Below are 15,481 nucleotides of genomic sequence, written 5' to 3' on the forward strand. Positions count from 1 at the left end.
ATTATATGATACTTATAGTACACTAGCGATCCCAGTGTTCCAAATAGCAATTAAACATCTTTATCTGTACGTTTTCTGAGAGGAGTACCTTTCCTTTGTCCATGAAAAATGCTGTTTTTCTCTGCTAGCTTCTCGTGCTTCCCCTCAGCACAAGTTTGGTATCATTTTAAAGCGCAGCATTCCAACTTTGTGAATATTCATGGCGAATTCTCGACGGCATGATTCTGAACCAATGAAATGTGATGTAAACAAAACGATCTTATGCGCACTGACTGACAGATCTGAAGCGTACGCACAAAGACACCTCAGACAGCGCGTGATACCGATATGTACATATAGCCTACACAGAATTACAGAATTTCAAAATATCTGTCTTGGTGAGTATTCACGCAAATATTGTCTGTTATGTCTTAAGTGAACGTTTGGTTAACTGTTGGGGAAAAACATCTGATGTGTAACATATTTTATCTGTGCGGTACAGTAGGTCTTAATATATAGGCTGTCTGTCTCATTAATGTTAATCAAACAATTGTGGTACCATGGGAAATAAAAGTCGAATAAACATTTTTCCTATAAATATTTGGTTTTGACTTGGTGTGTGCCAAATTTGGTGTTATTACCAGGGATTTTAAGGTATGGTAGCTAGGTGATTTTGTTTTGGATCCTTTAGAAAACTTTATATTGATTTTTTCTCTAAATTAATAAGTAGTAATTATTAGTTTATTGAGGCAAAAGTCATAGTTAATAGTTAGTTAATAGTGAGAATTAGACCCTAAACTAAAGTGTGACCAAGAATTACACTCTCTGACTGACCAAGAAAGAGGAATGCAAAAGCAAAAAACACACCGGCCTTTGTATATTACCTTCAAAAGCACACACACACACACACACACACACACACACACACACACACACACACACACACACACACACACACACACACACACACACACACACACACACAATCAGCCTCTCCCTGAAGGTGAAACGTTGTTTTCATTGCTGCTGATCTCCTTCGAGTGTGTGTGTGGCTTTGATGTGTGTTTTGATTTGAGGTGCACAAGTCCTGCTGCTATGAATATAAATGAAAGGCTACAGTGAACCGCCACACCCCGAGGACCAGCGCCATCTGATTACATCAGCTCACTCAGTCTTGACTGTTGACCAAAAAACTCTCAGAGTACCCTGGGAAAACTTGCAATCCCCAGATAAAACGTCCTATAATGCCACACACACATATGCGCTCAAAAAATTAAATAAATAAAAAATCATGGATGTTGCTTCAGGCATGCAAGGTCTATGAGTTTAACACACACACACACACACACACACACACACACACACACACACACACACACACACACACTCTCCCCAAAACCTCCTGCGTGGGCATGACGAGATGGATCCAATCTATTCCACTCAGCTTGTCAAATACTCAAAGCACAACAATCACTCCCCACGGTATAAAGACACACACACACACACACACACACATACAAGAAAATTCACCTCTTCTCCCTCTCTCAGTCCTATGCACAAGCGGAAAGCTTGATGCTTTGACTGACAGCATTTTTTATCACAGGTATAGAGTGACGATGGGGATCCCACAATCTCTGTCCTGCGATCCGAGCGTATGCGCGCGAAGCTCTAATCAAACTTTTTCGCTCCCCTGTCACTCAGTGGCTTTAATATTAAGCAGATGTCAGACAAACACAGAATATAGGGGAAAGTAAATATAAAAGTGAAAGTAAAAAATGAAAAGTGTCATTTTAATCAGCTTCGGGCATGTACGCTGGAGTGTGTCAGTAAGGCAGACGGCACAGGGCTGCGAGTTAGAGATTGGCTGGTGAACATATTATCTCCACAAGACAGAATCTCCAAGATCTCGGGGTGTGTAGGTGTGTGACTGATTGTTGTGTTTGTTTGCATGCCAGTATGGGCAGAGGAGCGTGCCACGAGGCTCCCAGGGTGCGTGTGTGTGTGGTGAGGACAAATATAAAATAGGCACTAAAAGTCCCTGCTGACAGAGAGCAGTGGTAAATGGACACATGATGACTCATTCTGACTGACATACAGCATGTTACCATAGACCTGACAGAGTCTTGACCTGTTTCATAAACAAGTCACTGTTTCATTGGCAGGAGCTGGAATGGTGAGTCATTACACTTCCGGCACACATCGCTCTGCAACTGAATAGATGATTTACAATCAACGGGAAATCAAAACTGACTAAATACTTTATAAATTCACAATCCTAAATGTACATAATTCAACAGTAGGGATGATAATCTTTAGGCTTCTTACAATTCATAGAATCGATTCAAAGAATCACTATTATGAAACGATTCTAAATGTATCTCAGTTATTCAACAAATCTTTACTGACTTGAAACATGTGAGCGCATGAGGGGGGATATGGGATAAGGTTATAGGGACAGGCATGTTTGGTAGTATGGGTCTTTCAAGGTTAAAGGGTAGGTTAAGGTGTAAGAGAAGGGTCTACAGTGTGATTAACAGGACCAGTCAACTTGACTTGGCAGAACAAGGCTTGGGAACAGAACACGACATGGCTTCAGGGAGAATGACTAGGGCTGTGTTCGATACATCGATACAACATCCCATTCAGAGCTTCACACTAGCACAATACAGAAATATCTGTGTTTTACTTATTTTTGTGGATTTCCCCACACATTTTGCGTCTGTCCTCTGTGCGTTTTTTATTCTTTCTGCGCGTTTGAGACATCAGAAGGTTGCGGCCGCAAGCTTAGAGGGAACACTGCACTCAGCTCGCGTGTGCAATGAGGAAGGTGGGGGGCAGAATACTTCACTTAGCCTTTAGACATCTATCATTTATCTCTCCTTCTTTCATCTGCTTCTTTCATCATCTTACACCAATTAGTCCACATTAGTCACAGTGGCCTTATGGCAGTCAGATGCAGCCGCTGTGCCCCATGCAGAACCCCAACCTCACGCATCAGGACTGCAACACCTGTCTCCTAGCAACCTGTATCCAGATCTCAAGCAAGGGATGCTGCCTCTGACAAAAGAATGACAAGACAAACATTCTCAGAAACAGCCATCCAAGAGATTGACACTGTAATTAGGCCATGGGTGAGTATTGGACAAAGCACTGGGATATTGGATTTGAAAGGGAGCACACTTTGAGTTCTGGGAATGGATGTTATGCTCAAAAAAATGTTTTGAAGCTGGTTTATACCACTGACAGAATAAATATGAAAGAATGGCAGCCAGTGGGTTTAAAATAAAGTAAAATATTTAAATAGATACAAATAAATGTATAAGAATAAATTATTTTAGTTTTAGTTTACAACACGTGTGGCAGATTCTTAAAAACTCATTCGTTTCATTAGGTTTGGAAGATCTTTAATGCCATTTTCAGTAAAATGTTAATCAAACAACTCAAAAAATTGTGGTGTAACCATCAGTTCCAAAAAAAAGTATAAATACACTTACGTTCTGAGTTTGGGTTCAAGCTTTGGCTTTCAGTCTGACTATGTGTTCAAATGCAGGGTGTTGTGTGAAGTGTGGTACAAACTTTAAAGAACCTGTGTGATTCAGGCAATGAACAGTGTTGCTAAGTGGGTGGTTACAGCTCAGTGGAGCAGCCACACATATGCATTAAGAGTCCCATTGTACAGGTAAAAGTCCCTGAGGCTTTGGAATAGTTTACAGAACACTTTACAGGCCACTGCACACAAGATACACACAAATACACATTCATTTAAAAGCACACTCACATCAAAAGTACTCTGAGCATAAAAATTGTGTGTGTGTGTGTGTGTGTGTGTGTGTGTGTGTGTGTGTGTGTGTGTGTGTGTGTGTGTGTGTGTGTGTGTGTGTGTGTGTGTGTGTGTGTGTGTGTGTGTGTGTGTGTGCGTGCGTGTGTATAAATGCCTGACAGTATTGAGTACAAAAACTACAAATAAGGCCAGAGCCAAAGCTCCTGCAAAATAAACAAGGAAAAACAAATGAGATGTTAAACGTGTAAATGTGCAGATTATTCGAGCAGAAAAAGCTGCTTTTTTCACTGCTTTGTGAAGGTGCAACTCACAGGCTGGCACACACTCAAGGTGCTTGGTGACATTTACCGTTGACTGTATTGCTGGAAAGGGTCCGACTCTTATCAGACTCGACACGCAGTCTCTTTCTCACATTCAGTGCCACCTTTTCTTACCGTTCAAGTGCAACTCTCAGCAACGAAAAAACACCAAATGTGTTCTCTGTCTGTTCTTTTTTTTCAAATTCACTTGAGGATGCATCAGAAAACCCTATAACTTTTCACTGCTCAGTTACAGAGAACTTAACTTACAGTAACTCTTTTTAAGAAAAAGAGAGGCACTTTAGACTTGAAACTAAGCAGCACTCCCAGCAGAGGTGCCTTGATAAGATCAAACCCTCCTTCCCCAAATACATCCGAATCACAACCCATATCAAACGGCGGATGAATCACACATTGCCGTCTGAAGTAAACGTCCACACGCTGAGGCTCCTTCCGCCCCTCTGCGTGGGTATTTGCTTTGCTGCAATTGTACCACAACAATAACACACATCAATGGTTTATCAAAGAAGCTTTGAAGCGCTTCGTTCTTCGTGATAAATGTCATTCTTCTGAGCGAGTCATCTCAGGGTCATTCTTTGAGCTTTGAAAGGCCATGGTGTGCTGGAGGACACTGAGCACTGCCCAGCAAACCCTCTGCTAACTACACTAACTTGTGCTCATGACATTTAAGGAGTGTCTAATTACATTAATTTATTCATCATGCCGTGGTTGCTGACTTATTGTTTAGACAGAAATAAATGATCCATCAAGGATCCGTGAATTCAGTTCAGGAGCTAATTATGCATGACTGAATTGTAAAATGTGAATTAAATATCACTGTTTGCATCATGCTAAATTACAAATTGCTTATTAAGTAACAAGTGAGTTTTTTTTACATGCCTCAAGTGTAAATCCTCAAGGACAGCGCAAAGAAAATGGATAATCACATTTAATACTATCACTCAGCAAAACAAATTCAAGTGCCAGATTGCCATTCATTTAGGTGTTGCCATCAATACCTACTAATGACATGAAAATTCCATCTGAACAACTAGAGACACTTTATCTGTAGTTGCATATTATTTGGGGACAAAATTAGCCATGACAAACAATGAATGGCATGTTGCATGACATCCACAATCTGCAAAGTCTGCACAAAAATGAAGCCGATGCTGACCAAGTAATTTTACAAACTATGAATTTGCAACAATACATTTTTGAACAATGCCTTAGTGAAGTAACATAATTATTGTATAGTACAGCATAATGATTTTATAAAGAACAGTGCTTTGAAGAACATACCTATGACATAAGAGAGCAGGACGGCCAGCAGCACGGCGGCTGCAATCGCAGACACAGCGGCACATTTCCAGCTGCAGTACTTGGAGGGCTTCTTCAGCTTAAAGGAACTCCTGGAGAATGTGTTTCTGGGTAAGAGTCGGGGTGGTGGGGAGTAGACGGTACCACCGGTCAACGGATAACCTGGTGAAGAGCTGCTGAACAGAGGAGTGCTCCCAGACGGTGTCTTAAAAAGAAAGTGCCTATAAGAAGAAAGAAAAAAAGAACCATAACATGACTCATTTTAAACATGACTCAGCTGTTAATCTGAACTAATGCCAGCAAAAGACAAATCTCTTTCTTATCAGTATCACTAGTCTAAACGTTCTGAAAATTGTCAATATGCCCACGGCTTTACTGGGCTTTGATAAATCTTTAAAAAAAACTTCTTTAATGAGCTGAATGACTAAAAAGAAGCCCATTTAAGCGTGCTTAATGGGGGAGTAGGCTATTTGTTTCATTCACATTTTTCAGAAGCTCATGTTGTTCATTTCATTCTCATGCTGTAGTTTTTTCTAACAAACAGGAGTTCAATTTGTACATAATGGCTTTAAATGAGGCTCATTTAACACAGCTCTGGCCATTTAAAAAGTATTAGGCATTAGACTACTACTTTGTGTACTAGCAGTGTAGACTGAATGCATCATAAAGACAACTCCAATCGACTGCTCAGCAGAGAGAATTGATTTTTGTTGTTGTTAAATCCCTGTTCTTGCTAAGATTCAGTAGGATGCTGAATAACACAGTTCTAATCACCTTGGACTGCATCAAACCTTTATAATTCAAAAGATTATGACCATCAGACATAAAATGAGAGGTCAAATGATAAGGTGGATGGCAATGTTATTGCAAATAATGCCAGATCTGGAAGCCATGGTGAAGAGAGTCAAAGGTGGGCTGAAAGGGGTAACGTGTGTGTGCGTGTTTGGGGACGGGGGCAGATGGGAAGGGGATGAAAGCAGATGACAGTTGACCAGGAAGCTTTGATGAGCACTAGGTTTGGCTCAGGCTGAGGTCCTATGCTAAATCAGCCTCAGATCTTTGTCCATGTGTCTTGTTCGGGACAGGAGGTCCAGTCAGACTCCACCAGGCCTCTCTGTTGCCCCCCCGCTAGGCATCCAACTGCTCCCTGCTGCCCACAGCCAGAACAACCCATGAGCACTGGCCAGCATCTCAGTTCTGCAAAACTCAGCAACAAATCTATCGCTAGATCTGAGCTGAACCTGCTTAAAGGGGTCATATAATGCCATTTTTGTACAAGCTAATATGATTCTTTAGGGTCTAAATTAAAAGTTTGTAATATACTTTAATTAAAAATTCTCATTAGTATTGTAAGAAAACACTAATTTTACCTGGTCAAAAACAGCTCTGTTTTCAGCACGCCGTTTAAGTGCATGTGTCTTTAAATGATAATGAGCTTTGCTCACCCCGCCCCTCTGTTCTGTGCGTACACCGTTTGAAATAATAACACAATAACCATAACGCGTTGTTCATTATTAACGTGGGATTATGAATTATATTGAGAACATCGTACATAGAAAACATGCTGTAATGTATCTGAGTGTAAACAGCCGCATTCATCGTGAAGCATGCTAGCGATTTGCAAAGATTAATATAAATATTAATATAACACAAATATTTGGCACCGATCCTTTTTTCAGGAGCAGCTTCTTAGCAAAACCAGCTTTATAACGTTACTGACCCTCGTTTGTAAAGCAGTCTGGTGTGTGAAATGATTCGCGCAAACATGAAAGCATTGACGTTGATCGTGGGGAATATTCCCTTCGAAAACACACTCAGCCACTGCGTCTTCAGCGGTTCGGATTTAGGAACATCAAAATGACTGCTGTGTTCCTTATTATACCCAAGAACAGAACACCACAATCGCTTAGACGGCATTCTGCTCATAGACAGTGCTCCAGCGTATCAACAATGACCGCGCCGGTCCGAGTGGACTATGATTGACAGCTCACTCACGAGCGAGGGCGGGTCTGTGTTAGGGGTGGCACGGTTCACAAAACCCACGGTTCGGTTCGTATCACGGTTTTAGGGTCACGGTTTTCGGTTCTGTACGGTTCATGTTGTTGTTTTTTCTTTTAATCTTTAACACTCCAAAAATTTACTTCAGCATATGATATATAGCTGAATTATCTAATTATTTATTTATTTATTTCATAAATGGGGTGTGTTTGCAAAACGCAGCTTCTCATTTCCCATTCTGAAGTAATATGAGTGAGCAGTCACCCTGAGGAAACTTTCAGTGGCCCTGGAGGTCCATCATCTGTAGAGCTACGTGGGCTGTGTTGGACCGTTATTTGTCAATTTATCCTCGTGTCTCGTCATCATAGGCGGGACATGTCCCCACCATTTTTTGCCAGGGTTGATATTATCTTGCAGCACGGGTGTACCAATACAAATAAATAAAACATTTCCAGTTAACTAGCAAAGTATTTGTTTCATTCGTTTGTTAAATAAGAAGCAATTTAGCGCTGAAATGTGTTTTTTTAATCAAGTGATCAAAGTGCTCGTTGCAGTTGCGATCAGTGGTGCTGATACAGTGTTCTCGTGGCTCGCGCACACACCGCAGCGGCCGCACATTCATCACTCGGACGCGCGCTTCAATCCATTGAGGAGACTCAAGGCTACTCGTTCCGATTAAATAATAAAACAAAATTCATACAAATCGGTCCCTGCTTGATATACAACCGCTGATAAACATAATCGGTTTTGATAAAGAAAAAAATATATACGAGCGCAGATTAGAACTCAGAACCTTTGATACGCTTGGCAAGTTCTGCCACTGGACCATTAGGCTACGTGGAACAGTCGATCTATGTAGCCTATTTATTCACATGAAAAAAACAACATATAGTGGAGTAGATCTCATTAAATGTCTAGGTAAACTCAGTGTACTATATAAATCGATTGCTGGACATTGTAATGTAATTCTACATATGTCTGATTTATGATTTAGCATTGTATTAGCACGGGCACGAGGCTACATTGCGCATGTGTCGAACCGTGCAAACCGCGCGACGCACACGCGCACCGAACCGAGACAAGCGAACCGAACGGTTCGGATGTTTTTTCATGTACCGTGCCACCCCTAGTCTGTGTTGAAACGCTGCTGTCAATCAACAATCGTGGGAGGATGGCTTGATTTGAGACGGGGAAAACATATAAGAAGATTAAAAAAAAAAAACACTGGATGGATTTTTATCATTTTATTATGGTTGTGTACAGGCACTGCCAACACACATTTCAGTACAATCAACTTGTAAAAGTGCATGTACCATTATATGACCCCTTTAACAGTCTAGAATAACATGTGACACCATTTGTGATGCGATCTGGGAAAACCCACCACATGGTGAAATTTTACCTATCACAGGTTTTGATATCATATGGAAGCTGGTATCAAGCCCTTTCCAAATCTGTTTTTATTTTTATCATAGGTTATGTTTTATCAAAAGTTATGTTTATCTGAATTCGGCCGATCGCTATGATTTTCTGGAACGGAATTTTGAGAAAAACAGGTTTAAATAATTGTCACCGTCAGGACGCGATTGTTATAAAACTGCGTGACGTTATAGTTTAAACAGGCTTGGCGCGAAATGCGCACTAATACACATTCACTGTACATGTTATCTGGTTTATTTTATAGGTAAACTATCTTTGTAGTGTTAAGAGACGGACAGGTGGATATATGGCGATTGTTTTTTTTTTTTTTTTTTTTTTCACCTCTGCCGGGCTTTAGAGAAAAATGCATTAGAGAAAGAGGGCCCTATCTTGCACCCAGCGCAATTGACTTTGTACACTGACGCATGTATCATTCCTATTTTGCACCCGCGCAAAGCGGACTTTTCCCTCCACAGATGCACGTCGGTTAACTAGCAAATACACTTGCGCTCCCTGGGGCGGTTCAGCGCAAAGAGGAGGCGTGTTCCGGCGCAAACGTTCCCTCATGCTATTTTGCAGGTTTAGAAAACAATTCCGCCAGTGACCAGGAAAAACCTAGTCTAAAGTCAGTGGCGCGTTGCTTATGTTATTCATGCTATTTTAAGGGCGCATGCTTGGCCATAATCAATGTAGCGTGTGCACAACGCGCGTTACAATTTGAAGCTCTCATCTACACAGAAGCAGCCGTTTTCATTTTTGCAAATCATACATTATTACTAGGAAAAATATTAGGTCTTGTAGGTCTTGATAAGCCTAGGGCTTCTACGTATCCCTTTTCGAACAGTGTGATTATTATGCAAAAAAAAAAAAATAATAATTTTGTTTTTCTTGATTTTGTTTTATTTTTATTGATGGATATTTAATGTGTTGCTGTCTTTGGTTTAATTTATTTTTTAATTGTTCGAAATAAAGATTTCATTCATTTATTCATATTAATACACGAGGGAAATCATTGTTGTGTTCATGAAGATGTGAAAATAAAATAGGCATAAATCTAGCTTACACATTTAATCATACGCCCAAATTATCATACGCCTGTTTAACCGAAGCTAATTTGGGTGTGTTTGTTTCTCCATCCCCAATGTCACTTCTCTGTGTTTTACGGCCGTGACGAGGACGTCGGTCTCCTCGGCTGTGAACCGCTCCTGTCGTGCGCCTGGCAAATCTGCCGTTATAATAGGAATCCGCTTAGAAAAAACGCGCCTGCTCTTAAAGGGAATGTGAGATGTCGCTCTGATTGGTTAATTTCACGTTACGCCCAAACCACACCTATGAGTAATGAAGCTACTTCAGACCAACCCCTTTTAGATTTGCGTCGGGCGCAAGAGTCATTTATCCCGCCGGGAAAATAGCAACAGCGCCCAAGACCCGCCCACAAAGTTACTTGCGCTTTGCGCTTTGACACTTGCGTTTCAGATCGTTAAAATAGGGCCCAGAGTATTTTCAGCTTGACACTATAAATCACTGTTTTTCTGCACTAAACAAGGGAATTTTGCCAAGATATTTTCAGAGATAAGAGAAAAGATGTTATAGAATAATAATTTAATGAAAAAAAAAATTTGACAAAAAAACTGACATCCAAACTATTTTTGAATTTACTGAAAACGGCCCATCGCGACATCCGACGGGTTTTCCTAGATCGCATCACATTTACTCACCTTCATGTCAAATACACTACCAATCAAAAGTGGTCAGTGTGTTTAAAAAAATATATATTTTAAAAAGAATTATCTTATGCTGAACAAGGCTGTATTTATTTGATCAAAAATACAGCAAAACAGTAATATTGAGAAATTATTACAATTTAAAATAACTGTTTTCTGTTTTATTATATTTTAAAATGCAATTTCTTCCTGTGATGGCGAAGCTGAATTTTCAGCATCATTACTTCAGTTTTCAGTGTCACATGATACTTCAGAAATCATCCTAATATGCTGATTTGCTGCTCAAGAAACATTTCAGATCATTATCAATGCTGAAAACAGTTGTGCTGCTTAATATTTAAGTTTCTTTGATGAATAGAAAGAACAGGACAGCATTTATTTGAAATAGAAATTATATTATAAATGCCTGTCCTGTCACCTTTGTCCTTGCTGAATAATATAATTAATTTCTTTTTAAAAAAAGTTTAGTGTATGTCGTTTGACTTTCTTTTTCCTTAGAACCCAACGGTTTTAGATTTTTTTTTTTAATACAATAAAGGAATGAAGTGATGAGCTGTCAAGCTCCAAAAGGAAAAATCACTATAAATATATTAAAGTGGTCAATATGACTGAGACTGTGTGTGTATATATATATATATATATATATATATATATATATATATATATATATATATATATATATATATATATATATATATGAAGAGTTCAGATGCAAAAGCCTCTAAGTGCCATCTGAAATTTTCTTCTAGAATGATCATTTTTATCAAGCTCGTATATTTAAGTTAAATAATTTCACTTAAATGGCAATGCAAATTACCTATTAATTGTTATTTAAGTGAAATTACTTCACTTAAATATACAAGCTTTATAAAAATCATCATTCTAGAAGAAAATTTCAGATGGCACTTAGAGGCTTTTGCATCTGAACTCTTCATATATATATGAGTGTATTGGTCACTGTATTCTTTAACTTTATGGAAAAGAGCAGCGTGAACAGTCTTCTGAACATCTTTTCTGTTCCACAGAAGAAAATCCTATCCTTTGGAAAGGCAAGGTTGAGGAAATAAATTGAGAGTTGTTCTTTAAAATCTTTTCTGCATTCGGTTCCTGCTGCTCATTTCAGTGCTGGGAAGAAGTAACAGGTTGTGAAATGGCAGTCAGGTTCCTGCACAGCTATGGTTCGAATTCACAGCAGAATAAGTGGCTGAGTTTGAACTGTGTTTTTCATATGAGCTGGATGAGAGCAGTGAAGTGGGTATAGAGAAAATCTGTCATTCCCTCCTCCACTGCCTTTACTGTGTGTGTGTGGCCTTGCTCTAAACAGTGCAATCTCACTGGGCAGACACGGTCATCTGTGGACAAGCTCTGGCTCAAGTAACTCATTCAAGCCTTTACGATTCGTCTGAAAACAAACAGACAATCTTTTTACCAATCTAGCTTAATAACACAATGCACAGAATATGAAACTTTGTCGTACTTTGATAATGTTCTAGAATTATTTGAGGTCCAAACATATTTCATCATATGGTTTGACAGACATGTGATAAATCAACTTAAAATACGCCTTAAAAGTGTCAACCCTCAAACCCTCAAATTACATTACACTGCCGTGGAAGAAGAGAAGGGGAGAGATTTGTGAAAGTGAGACGGAGATGGAGAAATGGAGAAATACCGAAAAGGAGGGACAAAAAAGCAACCAATAAAAGTGTTATTGTAGCAAAATATTCATATTGTGGCCCACAGTCATTAATCCCTGAACTGCATCTACAAGGTAATGGAAACAACACTTAGGTTCAGTTCACACACATATTGATTAATGAGCACACATACAAAGACAAACAGGACATACCCTGTGGTTATCACATGTGTGACGGAAAGCTAACTGATGGACACTAACAGTAAAACGGCATACAAAAGGTAAATTAATTGATGCTCCATCTTATTCTTTTTTCACTAGAAGGTTTGAAGATTATATTGCATTAAACATATACACGGGACGGACAGATGGACAGACAGACAGACAGACAGACAGACAGATAGATAGATAGATAGATAGATAGATAGATAGATAGATAGATAGATAGATAGATAGATAGATAGATAGATAGATAGATAGATAGATAGATAGATAGATAGATAGATAGATAGATAGATAGATAGAGTCAGACAGACATATAGACATATAGATAGATAGAGTCAGACAGATAGATAGATAGATAGATAGATAGATAGATAGATAGATAGATAGATAGATAGATAGATAGATAGATAGATAGATAGATAGATAGATAGATAGATAGATAGATAGATAGATACAGTAGATAGATAATCTATGCACAAATTGGTTTCAAAGCTGAAGTGTTACTGCTTAATGCCTTTTCAACTTCCAACATAAAATCACATTAATTCCTCAATATTATATGTATTTTTTTACATTATTTTATGTTTATCACGGTTTATGCCAGAATATGAATTCCTAGAGCTTATTCATCACAGTGAATTTGAAAGGTCCCTGTTGTAACACATGATGCTTATAATTACTTCTGAAACTTTTAACAATGTCAAGTTTTTGCACATTTTTATTTGTAAAAAATAAATAAAAACTTGCTAACTTGTGTTAGCAAAAGAACAACAGCGAGCCAATCAGAGAACGCTTGCCCTACTGGGACATCTCACCAGCAAACCATCCACACCAACAAGCGCAAACAGAGCACGACCGAGAAACATGGCAATAAGCAAAAGCAAGGCAAAGCCGCAAAAATTCTCACTTTCACAGTAAACACCTTTTCTCTCCTCCTGTGGGAGAAGAGGAAAGGTCCAGAGCAATTAACAAGCAAACATGAGATTTAACAGAGAATGCAAACAAACACAAACATCTCTCAAGGTGAATTAGTATTCCACACAAATATATAAACAGTCCGAACTGTCCAAAACATTCCACTTAATTGGGATTTCCGAATCAGTGACGAAGCCACTGGTTTGGTGTTCAACATTTTTAACAGGGCCAAGGTCCTTTACTGTTTGCATGTAGCATCCAAAATATATTGTCTTTTCATAGAGGCAAGTCTGCTGTTTATTTCCACACTCAAAATATGATAAATGCCTCCAGGAATCCCAGCCAACCAAAAATGGTTTTATGTTGAGATACATTGAAAGGACTCATTGGAGACTCTCTTACAGCACATCGATCTACCATTGTCCCCAATATAAGATGCAGTGGCAGCATTCAGAAACCTCTGAGTTGCAAACCGCTGAGGCTGTTACATCCTGTCCACTTTATTGTCAACCATCTCCAGCTAGTGAAGTGTCTAGATAAGAGTGATTCCCATCCACTTATGAAAATAATGTCGCACAACGGATCTCCTTTTTGTACCATGTGAGAATTGAAGCGTCCACACTCTGGTCATTGAGAGTGAGGAAAAAAACAGCAGTTCAAGTAAGTCTGAAATGCATTTCAAGTACAAAACAACATCACACAGTTCATCAGCACAGATGTAAACCACAACTCCAATAAAAGACAGAATTAATACATGCACAGTGATATTAAAAGATTTTTAAATTATACAATCATTTTATTATTAAATATTTAGTTATTAGTGATGTCAGTAATATTTATATTTTTTACAGCAAGGATGCATTAAATTGATAAAATGTGACTTCATAATGTTACAAAATATTTCTATTTCAAACAATGCTGATCTTTTGAACTTTCTATTCATTAAAAAATCCTGAAAAAAATACCACTGTTTCCACAAAAATATTACTGTTTTCTACATTTATAATAATGATAAGAAATTTCTTGAGCTGCAAATCAACATATTAGAATGGTTTCTCTAGGATCATGAGAAACTGGGGAAATTCAGCTTTGCCATCACATGAATAAATTACATTTTAAAATATAATAAAATAGATAACAGTTATTTGAAATTGTAATATTTCACAATATTATATTGGTTGGCATAAGAGACTTCTTTTAAAAACATAAAAAAATCTTACCCAACACCAAACTTTTAAACAGTAGAGTATATATTTTCTGCATCCACTGAACATTTAGAACTCTCAGCTTAACACATTTTACCATGTTTAATTCTCTGCAAAGATTTCCCCCAAAAATCTGTGCAAAACGTATGCAGATTCCAAATGATTCCGCCGATTATATCTGGCGACGCACAAAAACAGTAAGTGATAGCTGAGATTCAGAGCAGGAGAGGCAAGAATTTCTTCTATTTTTCTGTGGAGAAGTTCGAGGCCTGTTAGTGGATGACAAGTCATGTGCAGAACAAGTGAGAGAAATGACACCGGTGTTTCAAACAAGCCCACGGGGAGAGCAATAGAAGGGGAAAAGAAAAGGAAGAGACAGCAGGCAGACACACAACCTCTTCCCTGACGCCTAATAGAGAATCGTCTCCCATTTCCGTCCACTAAGATGGAGCACACCGTCATTAGCTCCAGCTCAGGGGGGCACTGCAGGAGTTTTAGGCCAAGTAAACCACCTCTAATTGGGCTCTGTCTCTATAGCAGGCCCAGATAAATACTGAGCTTCCTGAAAAGGAGCCTTAAATCTCAAGGCTATGGAGGAGAGTTCCCAGAGCTCAAGTGTTCAGTGCACTCTGATGCTGCGCTATTAACACACACTCATGCTAACGCTCGGTTGAGATTTTGATGGTGGTGTGACGTCCCGGAGGAAAACAGTTTGAGTAAAAAAAGTTTCTTCCCTCTGCTGTTCCTCAGAACTGGGCCATTTTTTATGCACTGACGGGAGATAACGATGGAGATCATATTTCATAAGATAATTAGTCTTGCACAGTGAGCTTGCATTTTTTCAAACCTTCGAGCATCTGGAGTTTCCCCTCTGTGCTGCTGAAACCCAGCAAAACCAGGAACGGTCGTCACAGAGTCTGTTCATTTGGACCAATACACTTAGGAAAATGTGCATAATAAGGTCCAATTGTGAGACTGAC

General features: G+C 39.0%; 1 protein-coding gene across 1 annotated transcript in view; it reads right to left on the bottom strand.

Moving 5' to 3' along the window:
• Positions 1–15,481, bottom strand: part of tenm2b (teneurin transmembrane protein 2b) — an 84,383-nt gene that overhangs the window by 47,956 nt on the left and 20,946 nt on the right. The window contains exon 3 of the mRNA XM_084386646.1: positions 5,362–5,600. Within this exon, the coding sequence (XP_084242772.1) occupies positions 5,362–5,600 (239 nt within the window). The remainder of the gene's footprint in view (positions 1–5,361; positions 5,601–15,481) is intronic.

This window comes from Rutilus rutilus (assembly GCF_951802725.1).
Source record: "Rutilus rutilus genome assembly, chromosome: 18".
In the NCBI taxonomy this organism is placed as follows: domain Eukaryota; kingdom Metazoa; phylum Chordata; class Actinopteri; order Cypriniformes; family Leuciscidae; genus Rutilus; species Rutilus rutilus.